Source organism: Anguilla rostrata, chromosome 6 (genome assembly GCF_018555375.3).
Source record: "Anguilla rostrata isolate EN2019 chromosome 6, ASM1855537v3, whole genome shotgun sequence".
Lineage (NCBI taxonomy): Eukaryota > Metazoa > Chordata > Actinopteri > Anguilliformes > Anguillidae > Anguilla > Anguilla rostrata.
Genome location: NC_057938.1, coordinates 20118886 through 20135554, shown reverse-complemented (window position 1 = coordinate 20135554; position 16669 = coordinate 20118886). Strand labels below are relative to the sequence as shown.

The 16669-nt window shown below is 41.2% G+C and overlaps 1 protein-coding gene across 1 annotated transcript; it reads right to left on the bottom strand.

The window, feature by feature from the left end:
- Window positions 1–27: 27 nt before the first annotated feature.
- On the bottom strand, window positions 28–16472 carry LOC135256795 (coiled-coil domain-containing protein 39-like). The gene is made up of 21 exons (XM_064338936.1): window positions 16213–16472; window positions 15868–15987; window positions 15141–15287; window positions 14565–14723; window positions 14218–14310; window positions 13872–14000; window positions 13557–13748; window positions 12704–12807; window positions 10721–10853; window positions 10253–10447; window positions 9246–9410; window positions 8674–8811; window positions 8001–8209; window positions 6675–6798; window positions 6130–6289; window positions 5558–5664; window positions 4871–5011; window positions 3971–4150; window positions 3595–3677; window positions 3174–3299; window positions 28–2232 (listed from the first exon to the last, which is right to left on the bottom strand). Exons 1-21 carry the CDS (start codon window positions 16300–16302, stop codon window positions 1965–1967), a joined length of 3063 nt encoding a protein of 1020 aa, XP_064195006.1. The 5' UTR covers window positions 16303–16472; the 3' UTR covers window positions 28–1964.
- Between the last annotated feature and the right edge of the window lie 197 nt (window positions 16473–16669).

The window sequence follows — 16669 nt, the reverse complement described above, 5'->3', positions numbered from 1 at the left end:
TGCACAGGATAAAACATGCTACATATGTATGAGTTTGATATTCATTTAATTCAACACATTTTCACAGACTTTGATCTTCAGACAAAAGGAAATGCTGTTAGCATATTAATATTATTAATGTTTTCATCAAAACAAGACATTTCCCCCAGATACAAATTAATGTTGGAACATCAATGCAGAGTAAGCTTTTACAGAAATCAATCAATATTTGCATTACAAAACAATGAACATACACACATACACATCCAAAGACATATATTTTTCAGTCTACTTCTTTCAGTCTTCCAGTCTATTTGAGTCGGATAAAGACTTTCTCAGAGAGATCATATTACGACAATCCAGTTGAGCAAGATTATTAATAGTCAGGACAAATCATTTCTCAAAAAAAGAGAATACAATCAAGACACAACTATTTTGCTTTATATGATCTACTAAAAAGCACATTTGTGTGGTGAATTAATTAATCTGTCGCCCTCCCATTTCCACTGATGCTCTATGTATTGAACAGATCTCAGTGAAATCACATTATGTAAATCCTTGCAATCAGAACTTGACACACATCAAAGGATTCTCAAAATATTCTGCAGATTTCAGTTGTACATTATTTTAATCATTGCAATCAAAGCTGTACACACATAATAAATGTTGTCCTATGTTTTATACATATTTTAGTTAAATTACATGATGTTAATCAGTGCAATGGAAACTCCATATGCTGTAGTATACAGTGTATGCTGTATATATATGTAAATGTTGCAAATGTTGAGTTAACAACAAACCAAATTAATTTAACACTGACATATCCCTAATCATGAAGCATAGCAATAGATAATTTAGCAAGCTGTCATACAAACACCACTAACCCAGATATGCTAAATAATCAGCCATGATATGAGACTGCATTTGGCCTCAGTCTGGCTGCATCAGACACTGCAGGTGTTGGGGAACAGACAGCTGTCAAATCTCTATCAGCCTCAATGATTTCATCTTCTGAGTAAGAGACTCAGGAGATGAAACAACTAACAATCAGACAATACCGGTCTGGGCTGTTGCTAGCTAGCAAGCACGTTACTGCTGGCTACCTAGCCAAGCAAGCAGGCAAGATAGCTCCTACTACTAGTAGTCTCTCTCACACTTGCTCTCTTCCACAAATTAGGTTCATGATGATGTGTATGGTTCAAGACAAGACTGGGTTATAGTTACAGTAACTAAAAGTGAACAAGGAAACCCTACAGATTTTACATTTGCTAACCTCTCCTGATATTATTTTGGGTTGCAAGGAAATAGCCTATGACCCCACCAGATTTGTGCAGTATATCTTTCCTTTCCATTATTTTGAATTAGTCTAGTTTGTAATGGACAAATTGTAACACATCCTGAATCATAGAGTGCCCTCTTGTGTCAGGGATTGAAACAAGTCTGATGAAGCAATTGATAGTTCATCAAATTGAGTTCCCACCATCTTTTTATTTTATTTATTATTATTTTTTTTTATTTGTTTGTTTTTTTAAATATTATTTTTATTAAACCGATTCTGGTTTTGCTATTTTGCTATCTTTTTTACTATCTTCTGTAAAGCACTTCGTAAACTTTGTTTTAAAAAATGTGCTATACAAATAAAGTTTATTATTATTATTATTATTATAACCAGCTTAACTTGCAGTTTTAGCAGTTCACCTACCTGCTCCTCTGAACACACTGCTCCAGAGATTTGCAGACTCCACCAATGTGCAGTAAAGACTCATCTGTTGGCTTCTGTACTTGCAAATCGTGGAAATGCTACATTAGATAGCCTTCAAGGAAGAGCACAAACTGCAAGATGGAACAGGCAAGAAAAAATGATCCCATAGAAAACGGAAAATTGATACAAAACCTACATCTTACCCCCCAGGTTTTACTGCTATTTGACAAATGATTCAGTCCAGTAGTATGTGAGCAGTCAGACGGGGAGGGAAGGGGAGGCTCTACGGGCTTTTGCGTTGGGACCTCCGGCTGCTGGTGCTGCTGCTGGTGCTGGCAGCGGAGCTTCCCCGTCTCGAGTCCCGCGGAGAGGCGGCGGCGAGCGGAGGGCTCGTCACGGCCAGCTGCAACCCCAGGTCCACCGTGGTCACATGGGGAGACTGCAGAGCTGAGGCTCCTGGGTCGCTGCCACAGGAAGAACCAGACGACCTGATCAGATGACAAGCATCATTGACGGGACACAGCTCTAACCCACAGGGGTTCAACAGTAACCTGGGCAAAATAAAGGCAGGTGTGGAACTGGCTACTTGGTAAATGGGCAAGGGACAACTCAATGCTCATTCATAATTCAGTTTGTTCGCATCACTATTTAGCACTGTTAAACTAGCACAGAAGTCAAATTGTGAACCTGAGATCACTGACAAATCATAGAATCTTAGCCTCTGGTACAACAAACTCTTGGCCACGCAACAACACTGCAGCATCATCGACAGAGCAATATAGATAGCGGCAGTCAGAGTAGTATAATGGATAAGGAGTTGGTCTTGTAACCTGAAGGTCACTGGTTCGATCCCCTGGATACTGTAAATTGTATGTTAAAGTTGCTCTGGATAAGAGCTAAATGCCTGTAATGTAATGTAAGATAGCAACAACCAACTGGAGACAAAATATAATAATGGCACCTCGTGCCAGTTCATACAGGTATCACGTTTGACTATTTAAGGATAAAGCTAAATTTAAAAAGCCATGGTCCACATCCAAGAGAATGCATAACAACTGTGAATTATAGGGCTAAGTGTGTGGATGATTCATTCACTGTCGGCCTTGTTGAATTAGCCTTAAGTGTATGCAATTTGCCCTTGGATTTGGTAATTACAAGCGCTCTTTGCTGTGGCAGACCCCATCTCAAGTAGCTTGCTTGTGCTACAAACGCATATCTCTCTCATTAGCTAATACATACATACATACACATATTATGTATTTATTTACTTTGCGTGTGACAGAGGAGTGTAGGCAATATGTATTCACAATAGTCCAGCTAGCTATCTCTCTTGGTAGCTAAACAGTAGTAAATAGAAACATTACATATCGGTTTACTCCTGTGTGTGACAGAGGAATGACTACGCAAGTAGTCTCACATCATCTCGCTATGGGGCGCGGCCACAGCGGAGGTTCATTGGAAAAAGAGCACAGAGTACGTTTTTAGCGCTTACCTGGCAGAGGACATGGAGCTGCGAGCCGAGGCAGGCTTTGAGCTCTGCCTGCTGGCTGGCATGGACACTGCAGTTGGCAAGGGTAGGCTGCCTCTAGGGCTGCTGCTACACGAAGAGTCAGCTGACCTGATACAAACAGAGGTATAGAAGTGGCCAAAGACAGGGGAGGGGGGCAGTGCCTCTATCTCTACGTCTTAATTTGACCCAACATGTTTTTAGTTTGTTAGCATGGTTATAGCCACCATAGCAATTATGAGTAAGCGACCAAAGGGAAAGTTTTTACAAACTAAAAAAATATTTGTTGGTTGGCCCATGAAGTCATTTGAAAATATTTATATAGGAATAGAAGTATTTGTTTCTTCAAAATCTCGGTGAAAGTTGAGGCCAAAAGAGTTGCTGGGCTTGAGCCTGTTGTCCTTACCTGACAGAGCTGCGAACCGAGGCAGACTTTGAGCTCTGTCTGCTGCCTGACGCCGATCCAGGTGTGGGCAGGGGCAGGCTGGCCTACAAAAAAGGCTTCTTAAAATTAAAATGAATAATTATTCATAATTATAAATAAAATTAATAATTTTAATCATATAATCATCTTAAAATTAAATAATTACTTCAAGTCAGTATACAGTATACAATCAACGTAATTGCACAGTATTTTCCACAATTTCCAATGACACTATTTCCAGCTTTGGGTTGTGGTGGAACCAGCTGCTAATAGATAAGCATAAGACTAACTACAGTTTTGTGCCACAGCCTGTGGATCATGATTTGGCATTTGTGGAATTCCATCAGTGGAAATGTACCTCCTGAAAGTAGGCCTGCAGCGCTGACCTCAGGTCAGGGTTCCCATCCATAGCTTCCAGCAGCACCTTGTTCACAGTCTTGTTGAACTCCTTCAGCTCACGAAGGTCTATGTCATGCTCCTCCCACGTCTTACCTTTGGTCTTTTTGGCAGACCGGATCTCCCTGGTCAGCTTGGAGCACTTTTATGAAAGAAGAGGTCATGAAAATACAGAGGAAAATATCTCAGAAATGTTGCCAAGCAACAAACTAGCCAACCATTCAAACTAACAAACAAATCAATTCCCAGTGGTTCATTTACAAGTTACCTTATTATGGTGTACTACTGTAAGCATTGGGAAAGTTCTACAGTTAAATGCAAAAGTACTGTGACAGTGACACATTTTTTGTTGTTTTGGAACCATGCTCCTGTACATTGCATTTCAAATAAAACAATGGATATGGGCTTAAAGTGCAGACTGTCAGCTTTAAATTGAGGATATTTACATCCATGACGGGCAATCTGTGTAGGATTTACAGCCCTTTTTATACATAGTCCTGCCATTTTGAGAGTTCCTATTCTATGGAAATAATGACATTTTTTATATTTTTACAAAACAGTTAGGAGCACCCAATACATTTGTGTGTCTATTACAATATTTTATGGTGCTTGAATTTGTGTCATTCCTAATCCTTTGTCAATTTCTATACCGGTTTGTATGTAAATGGTAAATGGACTGCATTTATATAGCGCTTTTATCCAAAACGCTTTACAATTGATGCCTCTCATTCGCCAGAGCATTTAGGGGTTAGGTGTCTTGCTCAAGGACACTTCGACACGCCCAGGTATGTCAGGTGGGAAAAATGGTTTGTTTTTTTGTTTTCCCAAACCTGTTTGACAAGCCTCTTTGTCTTTTTCATACCTGTTTGGTAACCCTGTCCAGCTTCTCTTTTTGTGAGCCCAGCTCCTTGTTCAGGGACAGGATCTGTGATTCAGCTTCGTCCGTTTTCCTGCGGTGCATGGCTTCCTCCTGCAGCAGGTCTTCAAGGGTATTGTTCATGCCCTGGAAGTGTAAAGGAAATCATGGTTTTTCATTCAATCGCAGTAATGATAGACACAATAAGCTGCTAACTGCTGCCAAACAATTCGCACACAGCAAGATCTGCCACGTTGACTGCTGTGTGTAATAAAAACCAGAAGAAATTCAATAGGATGCCGACACACCTGCAGTGCCTGGCCCCCTAATTAGGCCATCTGTATGTCTATTTTCCTCATTAAAATGGCCCTAGGCTCAGCTTATCTGGTGCTGTTTATGAGATTGTTGCACTCTGAAGTTGAAATACACATCAACCGCTTATTTGTATAGTTGACTAAAATGGTACCACACCACTCAACACTACACCGCCACAACACTGCTCTTAATTAATCTGACCAAGTTTATAGGCATTGGTGATTTACTTCTGATATTTAAAAATTTGACATTTAGGTAGATGGCAATGGATGTAAAGCACGTGAGTTCCTGTGTAAATCAACTGTTGTATTTAAGAGAATAAGTCAATTTTTCTATTAAAAACCTAATTGATCAAATGGATGGTTGAATCAGGTATACCTGAATATTTTCCTCAAGTTCTCTGATTTGCCTCCTCTTATAGAGATATAGTTCATCTACAGCCCTCTTTTGGTCCTCAAGTTTCAGCTTTTCTTGATATTCCTCACCTGCAGAAAAGACAAGGCTGAAACATTGACATGCTCTCAGAAAAATATTATAAAAAAGTGCCCAAAAGGTACAAATGCTTGTCACTGGGGTGGTACCCTATAGACACATAACAGCAATACGCAATTCATTTGTACCTTTTTTGCTTGTAAGAAATGCTTATTAGTGCCCAAATTGGACATCATTGTACTTTCAGGGTATATTTAGGAAATGTGTTCCTTACTGTACTTAAATTGCTGAGAGGGCACTTGTGATTCTGAACTCCAATGAAGATGAAATGCGGAAGCAACACACGGGGAATTCTACTGCCGCAGAGACACCCACACAGAAAACACTAGTGACGCGAGGGGCATTGTTTTGTGAAGGCTGTGTGGATATCTCAAGTTGCGTGTAAAAAAGGTCAACAGTTCCGGTTTACAGACACAACAAGCCGGGTGACACGCCTGAGGCGCTACTGCGTGACATACTGGACTCCGTGACCTTGCCGAAGGCCTTGCGGTACACGGCGTTGTGACTCCTCAGCACGTGGAGGGTGTTTTCCAGCGCCTGGATCTCTTTCTCCGTCCGACGGATTTTGGCATCCAGGTCGTCTCCTTTACGCTGCAGCTCTTCCTTCTCTTGCGCAGCCTGGTCACACACAGTCACATGTTCAGATTGAAATATGCTGAAATGTATAATTCGGGTACAGTGTCCTCCTGTATAGTTCATTTGATCCTTTTTGGGCTGACATAAAGTTGAATTAGTTTCCCTTTTCATGGTATTACAGTACATTTTAATGTGAGATACATCCAACGATTTATGATAATGTGCTTTGCTAACAATCCAGCAGTCAGCCTTTAATAATCTTCTGTTGATGGGGCTCCAACTGGAGGGAGTGATTCGAACTACAAAATTCTCTAGTGGTGCATCGGTAAATAAAATAAACGCTGGTTAAAACTTGCTAGAACCAATGAGATTACAGGATTTTTTGGGTGAAAAAGTACTCTCACTGCATAATTTCATCAAGGCTCACTTTGATGACATAATAAGCTGGGGACTTCTCCTCCTCTCCTTCTGGGGCTGCCATGGATATGGTGAGGATCTCATACTTCTTCCTCATCTTGTCAATTTTGGAGAGTCTTTCATGCGCCTCAGCGCTAATTAAGAAAGCATACAAAGAGCAAAAGCTTCATTCAGACTCAAGTACTGAAATAGCTTGAGATCATAAGATACACAGTAAAACGTTCAGTGTTTACCAGACTTCTACACTACATAACGAACATGCGTCCATATCATCAAGTGTACTGCATTACACTAAAATTGGTTTTATTAGAGCACAATGTGTTCTATCAGACTATATTTTACACTGAACATTTTCCAAGAAGTTTAAAATAAATGGTCGTCAAATTGTTTTACATTACTATTTTCAAAGAATTTGCTCATTTGATAAGCGTGAAGTATTTAGGATTTTAGGAATTTTTTAGGATCCCCATTAGCTGATGCAGAACATCAGCTACTCTTCCTGGGGTCCACACAAAACACACAGCAGATAAGACACTTACAGGCAAAATAACCACATGAAATAACAATCAGAAAAGTATAACTAACAATATTCTTTCTCGCAAACATATTACCATACATATTCTTATTCATATACACTTATATATATATTAATATACACTAAATTCATAAGCACTGAATATACATACAAAGTGAAATCTTGCAACATATTCATATACATATTGATATTCCTATACATAAAAAATGTACAAAATGTGGTTAGAGGCGTAGGGCCATTAGGTGTTGCTTCACTTGTTTTTTAAAGGTTGCTTTATTGTGTGCTTTAGCAACCTGAACTGGAAGTGAGTTCCATGCAATCATGACTCAATAAAATACTGTGCATTGCTTTGATTGTGTTCTAGATTTAGGAACTGTGTATAGACCTCTAGTGGCATGTCTGGTGGGGTAGGTATGTGTGTTAGAGCTGAATATGAGTTGACTATACAAACACTTAGGAATTTTCAATACGTTAATGCTTCAAACAAACACAAGGAGTGATGCTGTCAGCCTCTCCTCAACTTTCAACCAGGAGAGATTGACATGCATGTTGTTTACATTAGACCTTAGCGTGCATCAAAGGGCAAGATGAGCTTCTTTGTTCTGAGCCAGCTGCAGTTTTCCTAGATCCTTCTTTGCAGCACCTTACCATATCATTGGGCAATAGTCTAGATGTGCTAAAACTAGAGTATGCAGGACTTGTTTGGTCAAGTGTGGTGTTAGAAAAGCCATCCCATCATAAAAGAACACTCAACCAAGCACTGATTTTAGAAAATATTTATATACTCGCTGAGCCGCTTACCTGAGTTTCTGACGTTCCTGGTCGGCAATTTTGATCTGTTTTTGAAGCATCTCCCTGTGGACATTGATCTCCACCTGCCTCTCCCTCATGGCCGCCTGGAGCTGAAGCCTCTGCTTCTCCAGGGAGAGGACGCTGTCTGCCTTGTTGTACAGCAGGTCCCTCATGTGCTTCACCTCCAGTTTCACTATGTTGTTCTCCACCATGGTGTCCTTCGGAAGTACAACAGACACAGTGAAAGGCCGAACACACCAAAGGACCGGTTTGACACACAATTTAATAGGCACCTGGTGCAGTTTTCCAAGCAATGGGTTTGGAGAACAGCAGGTCAGCATACCGAACACACTATGTAAATGATGGGGAAATATTTGAGTGCAATTTGCATGGGTATTGTCACAGAGCACTGAAGAAAAACTGTTGCCACTGTACATGTCATGGATTGAGCTTGGTATGAATCTGAAGCTTAAAAAAAGGCTAAGAGTATTAACCTGAAGGTGTAACAAGCAAACACTAAGTCAATTAACTTTACTGGGCTGGTTTATAAACAGTTGGTGCTTAGAACCAAATGCTATCCCCAGGTTTTGATTGGTCATAGTAATGCCACAGGGATCTTTGACCAGGCTTTTGCAGAATGGGGAGTCCATTCCTATCCGCTGCTCTCTCACCTTCTCCTCACCTGCTTTTTGAAACGCAGTTTGTTCAGTTCCTTGTCAGAGATGTCATTGAAGAGGTTCAGCTCCTCAATTTTCTCAGTCAGTTCTCTCTTCTGAGCCCCAGTCTTCTCGGTCTCTTTCTTAGCACAGTAAATCTCATCCTGAAACCAAAAGGAAGGCTGCTTTAACATGAGAAGACCAAACCACACAGATGGGCGCAAAGCTCCTCTCAAAGGCACAGCGAGATAGCGATGTAGACAACAAGTAAGCAAGACCACACCCAGTCCTCAGTATTATACACACCAATTTTTGTCCACACAACTTTACGTCACAGCAGACAACATTTTGGCTGGAGCGCAACAGTGGGGCTAGCCCTATAAACACGAATGTCTGTGACTGAGTGACTGAGTGAGTGATGAAGTTACACCGCGCATGTCTGTGACTGAGTGACTGAGTGATGAAGTTACACCATTGGTCGGCCGATTCGGTCCAGCCATATACTAGGTTTTGGCCTGGTCTTGTTTACATTTCATGCTAGCCTCAACAAAGAGGAATGCCCTTGTTAAGGGAGACAAACGGAGCACACGGTAAGCACCTGGAGCTTTTTCAGCTGCAGCGCCAGCATTTTGGCCGTCTTCCTCTCCTCCTCCAGGGCCGCGGCCAGCTCAGACTCCTTCTTCTTCAGGGCCTGCTCCTCCTCTGTGTTCCCCTCCCCCCTCAGCCGTGACAGCTTCCTCTCCAGCAGCTGTATCTGGAAGTCCTGTTACACACGCAGCCGTTACACTCAAACAAATATACACAGTGCAAAATGTTCAGTGTTAAATCAACTCTTACAGAGTACATATGGTCTCTGTTGGACTCATATGCACTCTGACAGAGGGCACTGGACATTTTACCATATACATGCGATAATTACTGGAATTATTCATTATTACAGCGGCTTATGGGGAGGAGCTTTTTTTCACTTCATGTCACTTGTTAAATATACCTATATAGAGGCTGTTTGCTGGACTGGTCAAACATACAGTGCCAACTAGCTGTTGCCATTGGCATAATGGTCATCCCACCAGCTTTCTACAAAAGCAGACAGTTGAATGGAGGCAGTGGAGATTGGATCAGCTGTCAAATCATACAAAATATTTGATGAATGGTCTCAGCGAACTGCTTGAGGGATTGTTTACTGGTAATGCATTGCAAAAGTAAGATCACATCCTTGTGGATGCATGAGGGCTAAATAAATAATCTGGAAGATCTTGAAATGTGTTGCATCTTGACTGTTGATTCATGGCAGGTATCATATTGTCATAAACACGCATGTCCTCTGTGTAACCCTATTTCTGTCCCACATTCTGTTTAATCAACATATCTTGTTTCGTAATGGCCACTGGAATGACCCCAGTGAACCATTGGTTTTGAGCAATGACTGAAGGAAGGAGGTTACTGCGAAGGGGTTGACCTCTCTAAGGATGCCACTGATGAGGGTGTGACAACTGTAAGGAGGCTACTAAGGAGGTGCTAATGTCTTTAAGACACCACTAAACACAGGTTCATCTCTGTGTAGATTATATCTTTAAGGCTCCAGGATATGGGCTGATCCCTTGCCTTATTGTATATCATCTCCTGCTGTTGCAAAGAGCTGTGCTCCAGTTTGTCCAACCGGCTGTTGAGGTTGGAGAGAGTGGCGCGGCTCCCAGAGATCTCGGCCAATAGGGTCTTCTCCTTGGACTTGAGCGTCTGTAGCTCCTGTCGTCCCCGGGCCAGGACTTTCTGATTTTCACGCAGCTGAGAGTCAATCTCCTGGGGAAAAAAGATGACACAACAAATAAGCAAGATAACAATTAAAGGTTTACAACTGATATTTTTCCATAGAGGCAAAACCAGCGTACACTGAACATAAATCTCAGATAAACACATTATTATTATTATTATTATTATTATGTGAGAGGGAAACAATACCAATCCACATACATCCTGGAAATGACTAAAAATAGATTAATGTAATCATTTTAACAGAGGAGGGTGTAATTCTGCTCCCATTTGAGAGGGCTAACCCAAGATGACCGTACGTACTCTTTCAGTCTGCTCCTCCTCCATCAGCATCTGCTCAAACTGCGCTGCCCTCTCCTCCATGCTGACCGCAGACTGCGTCACACTCTCCAGTTTCTCCTCCAGAGCTGTGTTGCGGAGCCTGGCGTGCTTCACTCTGCACAAAACGACCATTTCACTCTCCACCATAATGTCATTGCACACTGCGCTCCACACCTCACAATTAGCATTTAGCGCCACTCCACGCTGCACTCCACACTTCACAATTAGCATTTAACATCATTGCACCCTGCACTCCAAACCTTACACTCATTATTTAATAGCATTACACACTGTAAGCACTTAACAAGTGTCATTTAACATACTATGCATCTCTTTTCAATTTGACCCATATTTACTCTCAATTTGTAATGTCTGAATTTTGTACATTCATGCTCATTACATTTAATTAGATTTAGCAGACAGACTCTCAACGTAGGAGAACATAAAAGCATTCACCTTATTTATATAAGAAATAATGCCAAACTCGGCTAACAACATTCACAGACCAGTGAGAATATATGTAGCATCACTAAAGGAAAAATGAATGTCAGCTATGTTAATAACCAAAATACTAATCCAGAATACATGCAGATTACATCCAGACCAAGCCCAAAGAAAAATAACCTAAAACCATAAATCATATCATAACCTGAAATAATATAAAATGTATTGGGGGTGGGGATGGGAGAGGAACCAAGATATGTAAGAGTCAATCATTTTAAGAGCAGCGTCTGATGGCCCAAGTGTGATCATGGTGGAGAGGAGCTGATGGTACACAGTGTAAAAAGCTGAAGAAAGGTCCAATAGGACTAGAAAAAAGGAGAGGGAAGATGCTAAATCTGACTGAAGAGCTTCAGCTATGGAGAGGAAAGGGCAAGAATGTGTCTGTCTAAAATGTATCTACTTAAATTAAATACAGACTATTTATATTACTAAGCGCACATACCGTTTCTGACAGTTAAATGTCTGACATCACAATCAAAAGGCAAGCACTCTGAAACACACATCTAGAGACCCTGCACTGTTTCTTATTATAGATAACTTCTTAGTGGGGGACTACAGCCGAACATCACTGAGATAGGGCAGGAATCTAGGAGAATCTAGAACATCCAGGGTCTAGAAGCTATAAACCAAGTCCTAACTCAGACTTAGTATGCTCACTCCCTTTCTTTCTTCCTTCCATTGCCAGTTGACTGATGGGAAGAAACTACTGACTGACTAGTTTAGATTTCTGCCATATTGTTCTCACCATTCCATACTCTATAGATCAGATGAAAAAAGGCAGACTAAAGTCTGAAACTTTGCAGTTTTCAGACACAACCCAAGTTGGAAGGAACACTGGAGACCAACGGTCCATATAAAGTTTGCATAACAATGAACACGCATTATGAACTAAAGCAAACTTATGGGCCTTACTGCCTGTGTTTCTTCACTGAATGTGGAACATGAGCCTCTCTTGTTCGAAATACCGGTTTTGTAAGCACTAAGCATTGGAGCAAATCCAGGCTGTAATTCCATAGAACACAATGACCTAAAGCACCTGGCATGGTCTTACTGATGGATGGCGGTGAGATTCCTTATAAACCAAAATCCAAATATGCAGAACTTTTTGTGTATGGCCACAAAATTTTGCCAAAAGGAAAGCAGCTTAAAGCATTTCCGTTTAGTAAAATATCTTGGTTTATTTATTAATGGGACTGATCTGAACATCACAAATATTTTAAAAGTTACGGTCATTGCTAATTCATTTTAGAACCATCAGTTCAAAAGATAGGCAAATCCTGTAGGCCATGATGACTCTTATTTAGTGTGATGTTCTTCAGCCGAATGCACATAGTTTTGCTCAACTCGTGTCTGCCTCGTTTCGCAGTACACACTGCCTTATTAAAAGGCACCTGTGAGCTTGGTGATCTCTAACAGCCATCCATGATGATACTGATCTCAAAAACAATAACATCTACTTACTTGTTATTTTTGTCCTGAATTTCTCTTTTCAAGTCAGCCAGCTGGGACCTCCTAGCCTCTACAGCTATGTTAGTCTGGTCCACGTTACGTCTCAAGGTTTCCAACTGTACAAATAACAAGGAATGTGATTACCATGCACAAGAGGCAATAGAGAATACTAATAAGAACTATAATTATTTTGAAAACCAGGGCTGCACATTATGCTAGTCCTGAAGGGCATCTGTGTCATTACAGAGATAGGGACAGCACTCCTAATGCATACCAATCTGAGCCATTTCAGGTTTTACAACAAGTGGGATAGTATACCACCAAGTTTCCATTCATTCCACTAAGCAGCAGCTAGTAAAATCTGAATTGGCTCAAAACATTATGCATTAGGATTGTTACATCAATCCTCGGAACCAATCTTAAACCAATTTACCACCTTGGTTTTAAGAGCCTTACTGGTTTACAAAGACACATAAAACCTCAGTCCTTCATCAGTAGCCCAACCGTGGATTCTAATTCTATATTTCTGATTCAATATTCAATATCATCCTAAAGCCAAGCAGAAAGTTTTTTAACTTTTTTTTTACATAAGTGTTTTGGATGACAAAAACAGTGAAAATATTTTCAAATACATTGTTTAATTTTATTTTTATTGAATGTCCCTTGTAGTGTAGCATAGTGTAGTGTAGGTTTCAGCATAGTATAATATTCTTGAGATTAAGACCAAAGACACGTGTGATAAGCCAGGTAATTAATTTTTAAAGAGATATTATATCTCTCTGAGAGACACTAATACGGTAGCACATGATCTGTGGCTGTCTGTGTAGTCTTTGGCACAGTGGCATGCAGTGCTGGCCAGTCGAACCTCGTCCTGTAGTCGCGTGCGGTTGGCCTCCAGCTCCTGGAGCTCGCCCCTCAGTTTGGCGGCCAGACGCTCTGTTCCCGTGATCTTCCTCTCGTACTCCCTGTTGTTTTCCTCCTGGGTTTCCAGGAAGTTCTTCTTCTCCTTTATCCGGTCCTGCCTCTCCCGAACCTCCTGCTTCATCTGGGAAAGCAGCTGGAAGGGGAGACGTGAATTATTATACTGAAAGTCTCCCCATTGTATGGGTCCATACGCTTGATATTCATATGACTTGTTCTGTCACTGATAACAAGCTGCCTAGTGCCCTCTGCTGGTTACCAATGCACACTGCTGCAGCTCCTGGTCCCGCTTTCTCATTTGCTCAATGGTGTTCCCCCACTGGCGAATGAGCTCCTGACGCTCCCCATGGGCTTGACGCAAGCTCTCAGCAGTCTTATCCAGCGCAATCTGTCCCCAAAACAAGTTTGATCAATAAGCACAAAAACATGAATTGCCAATGACTAGCACCCATCTGCATCACCCAGGTGAGCGCTGCACATTGGAGGTAGTTGAAGTGGTTTTCACCCTTTCGCTGTAAAGCATGACCCATCAGTTAGCTCCAGACCAGTGTTAGGCAGACTATAGCCCAGTGTTAGACCACCCAGGCCAGGCATCGTTACTTAACCTGAGCCGTCATGGTCTCGGTCCGTTCGTTGTCCAGCACCTTGCGCTTCTGATTGGCCTCCAGAGTCAATTTCTCAACACGCAGAGTCAGCACCTGCAGCACCCAGTGAGAAACAGCATTCAGTACGTACAATACCAAAAGTGCTGGGTTGTTGGAGCAAGGGTTGCAGGTTCAATTCCCATGTGGCACTGCCATTTGTAACGTTACGTGAGGTAAGCAGTGAGTAGTTTCATTTCGTTACAGAAGACATGTTTCAAAATTATTCTGAACAGGATAGCAGTGCCCTCCAACCCACAGTTTCATGATGAAGATCTTTAAAGTGGCATCACAGGTCAAATGCCTCTAACCTTTATCCTGGCCTCATCTTGCTGGGCGTATTTGAGGATGGCCATGGTGTCTTGGTCTTTTTGAGCTGATTCTTCCAGCCAGGTGTCCAGCGTCTTCTGATCCCAGTTCAGCTGGCCCTTGAGCTCTTCAAGCTTCTGAGTGGCTTTGAAGATATTGTTCTGTGAGACGCCACAAGAGGGAAAAGATTTAGTCGCACCATAAGCAGTCATTGGTTAATAACAGGTAAACGTGCAAAAGACAGCAGTTAAACTTTCTGAAACAGAAAATCCTGCACCATTCTAATATGTTCTCTAATATATGTTTAAAAAATGTGTAACAAAAAATAAAGAAATAAAGTAATTTTTTAAAAATGTAAAAAGCTGTGTAAGTCGCTCTGGATAAGAGTGTCTGCTAAATGTCTGTAATGTAATGTAATGTTCATATTGCATATTATCACATTTGCTTTAGCTGGATGTGCTACACTGGGAGGCCCTGATAACACTTAGTCTTTGTATCCCTAGTCCTCTTCAACCCGATTGGGACATACGGCTGCATTTAGAGCGCATATACTGCATCACAAACAGGTTTAAACTCACCTCCTGTGCATTCCTTCTTTCCCGTAGGGCACCCAGCTCGTTCTCCAGCTGAGTGATCTCCTGTCTCAGACGCCCCATTTCTCTTTCCGCCAGGGCCTTGAAATGAGCCTCGGACTCCGTCTCCTTCTCAACCGCTCTACAGAGCACCTGCAGACACACAGGAAAAATGTGCATGGACACCGACAAGCGCATTAACACAAGATGCAGAAAGAGCTTCTGCAAAAGAGGTCCATTGCAGTGTGTTTAGTTAAACCTCAGGTTTAGACTCTATAATCTTGGGCCTTTACTCAAACTCTTAAAATGAAACAGGTCACCAATTCTTGTGACACTTGTGTTAACAAAAGCAGTCTTCACCAATGTGCTAGGTGAACACTGCAATGAGAAAACAGGGTTGACGTAATGGGGTTCCACCATTACAAAACTCCTTTCCCCATCAAACATCTAGCAGTGGAGCAGGCCCCATGTATTCAGGACCAATCTGTAGAAAGGAGGGCAGGGGAACCAAATGGTTTTTTTTTTTTTTTTCCCCCACAGACCATAAAAAAACGTGTCAATAAAGTGCAAACTCTCCACTGATCATAGAATAACACCAAGGAAATGCTGACTATGGCACAGTGTTAGGCTAGTACAACAGTATGTGGGCCACACATAGTGTAATGTAAAATCATACTGTAAAAGTCTCAGACCCTGTCACACCTAATACACACGTAAATACAAAACAGTGTACCTGGGTGTGAGATAGCTCCTGTCTGACATTTTTGAGATGGTCAGATAATGCCTGGATTTTTTCTTTATGCTCACTGATTTTGGCTTCCAAGATTGAATTTTCTTTTTGTTTCTTCTGAATCTGTGAAATGTAAAATAAACAGATGTAAAAAGTGAACAGAGCAATTTCACCTCTAATGATATTATATAGGAAACCAAAAAAGGAAACTAAATTTTAATGACATGTATGCAGTATTTTAAAGATACACATTAATTACTAACCCAATGTTTTCCCCTTACATCTAGATAAATAGGTAAATAGCAGCCAGGCGTTTTGGCTTAATCGGTCAGTCTCAGTGACACTCACCTCTTCCTGCAACGCTTTATTTTCTGTATTTGCAACAGGAATAGCAAAGCCATCAGTCCAGCCTATCTCGTATAAAACCGCGCTTGACATTGTCCTTCGGGCTAAATGCAAACGTAAATACTGAGTATCTCGTCAAATACTGGCAATAAAACTGCTGATAAACTAGACTCAAGTTGTCCAAGAAAGATGCCGCTCCACTTTGTTTTCTAAAAACACCCATAGCAACGCGGTCTGCCCGGATGTAGAAAATGTACTATGTTCTCCAATGGAGGGCAGTATTGAAGCGTTCCTCTTACTGATTAACTTGAATCTACTAGGCTACGCTTTACATGTAGCGTTATATTATCATGTCATTTGCAAGTACGTGTAAATCTTTTTCAATATTTTGCAGGCGCAAAATAAACAAAATGTTTTTTATTGTATTTAAGTTTAAACATTTTGGTTTATTAGTTTCATT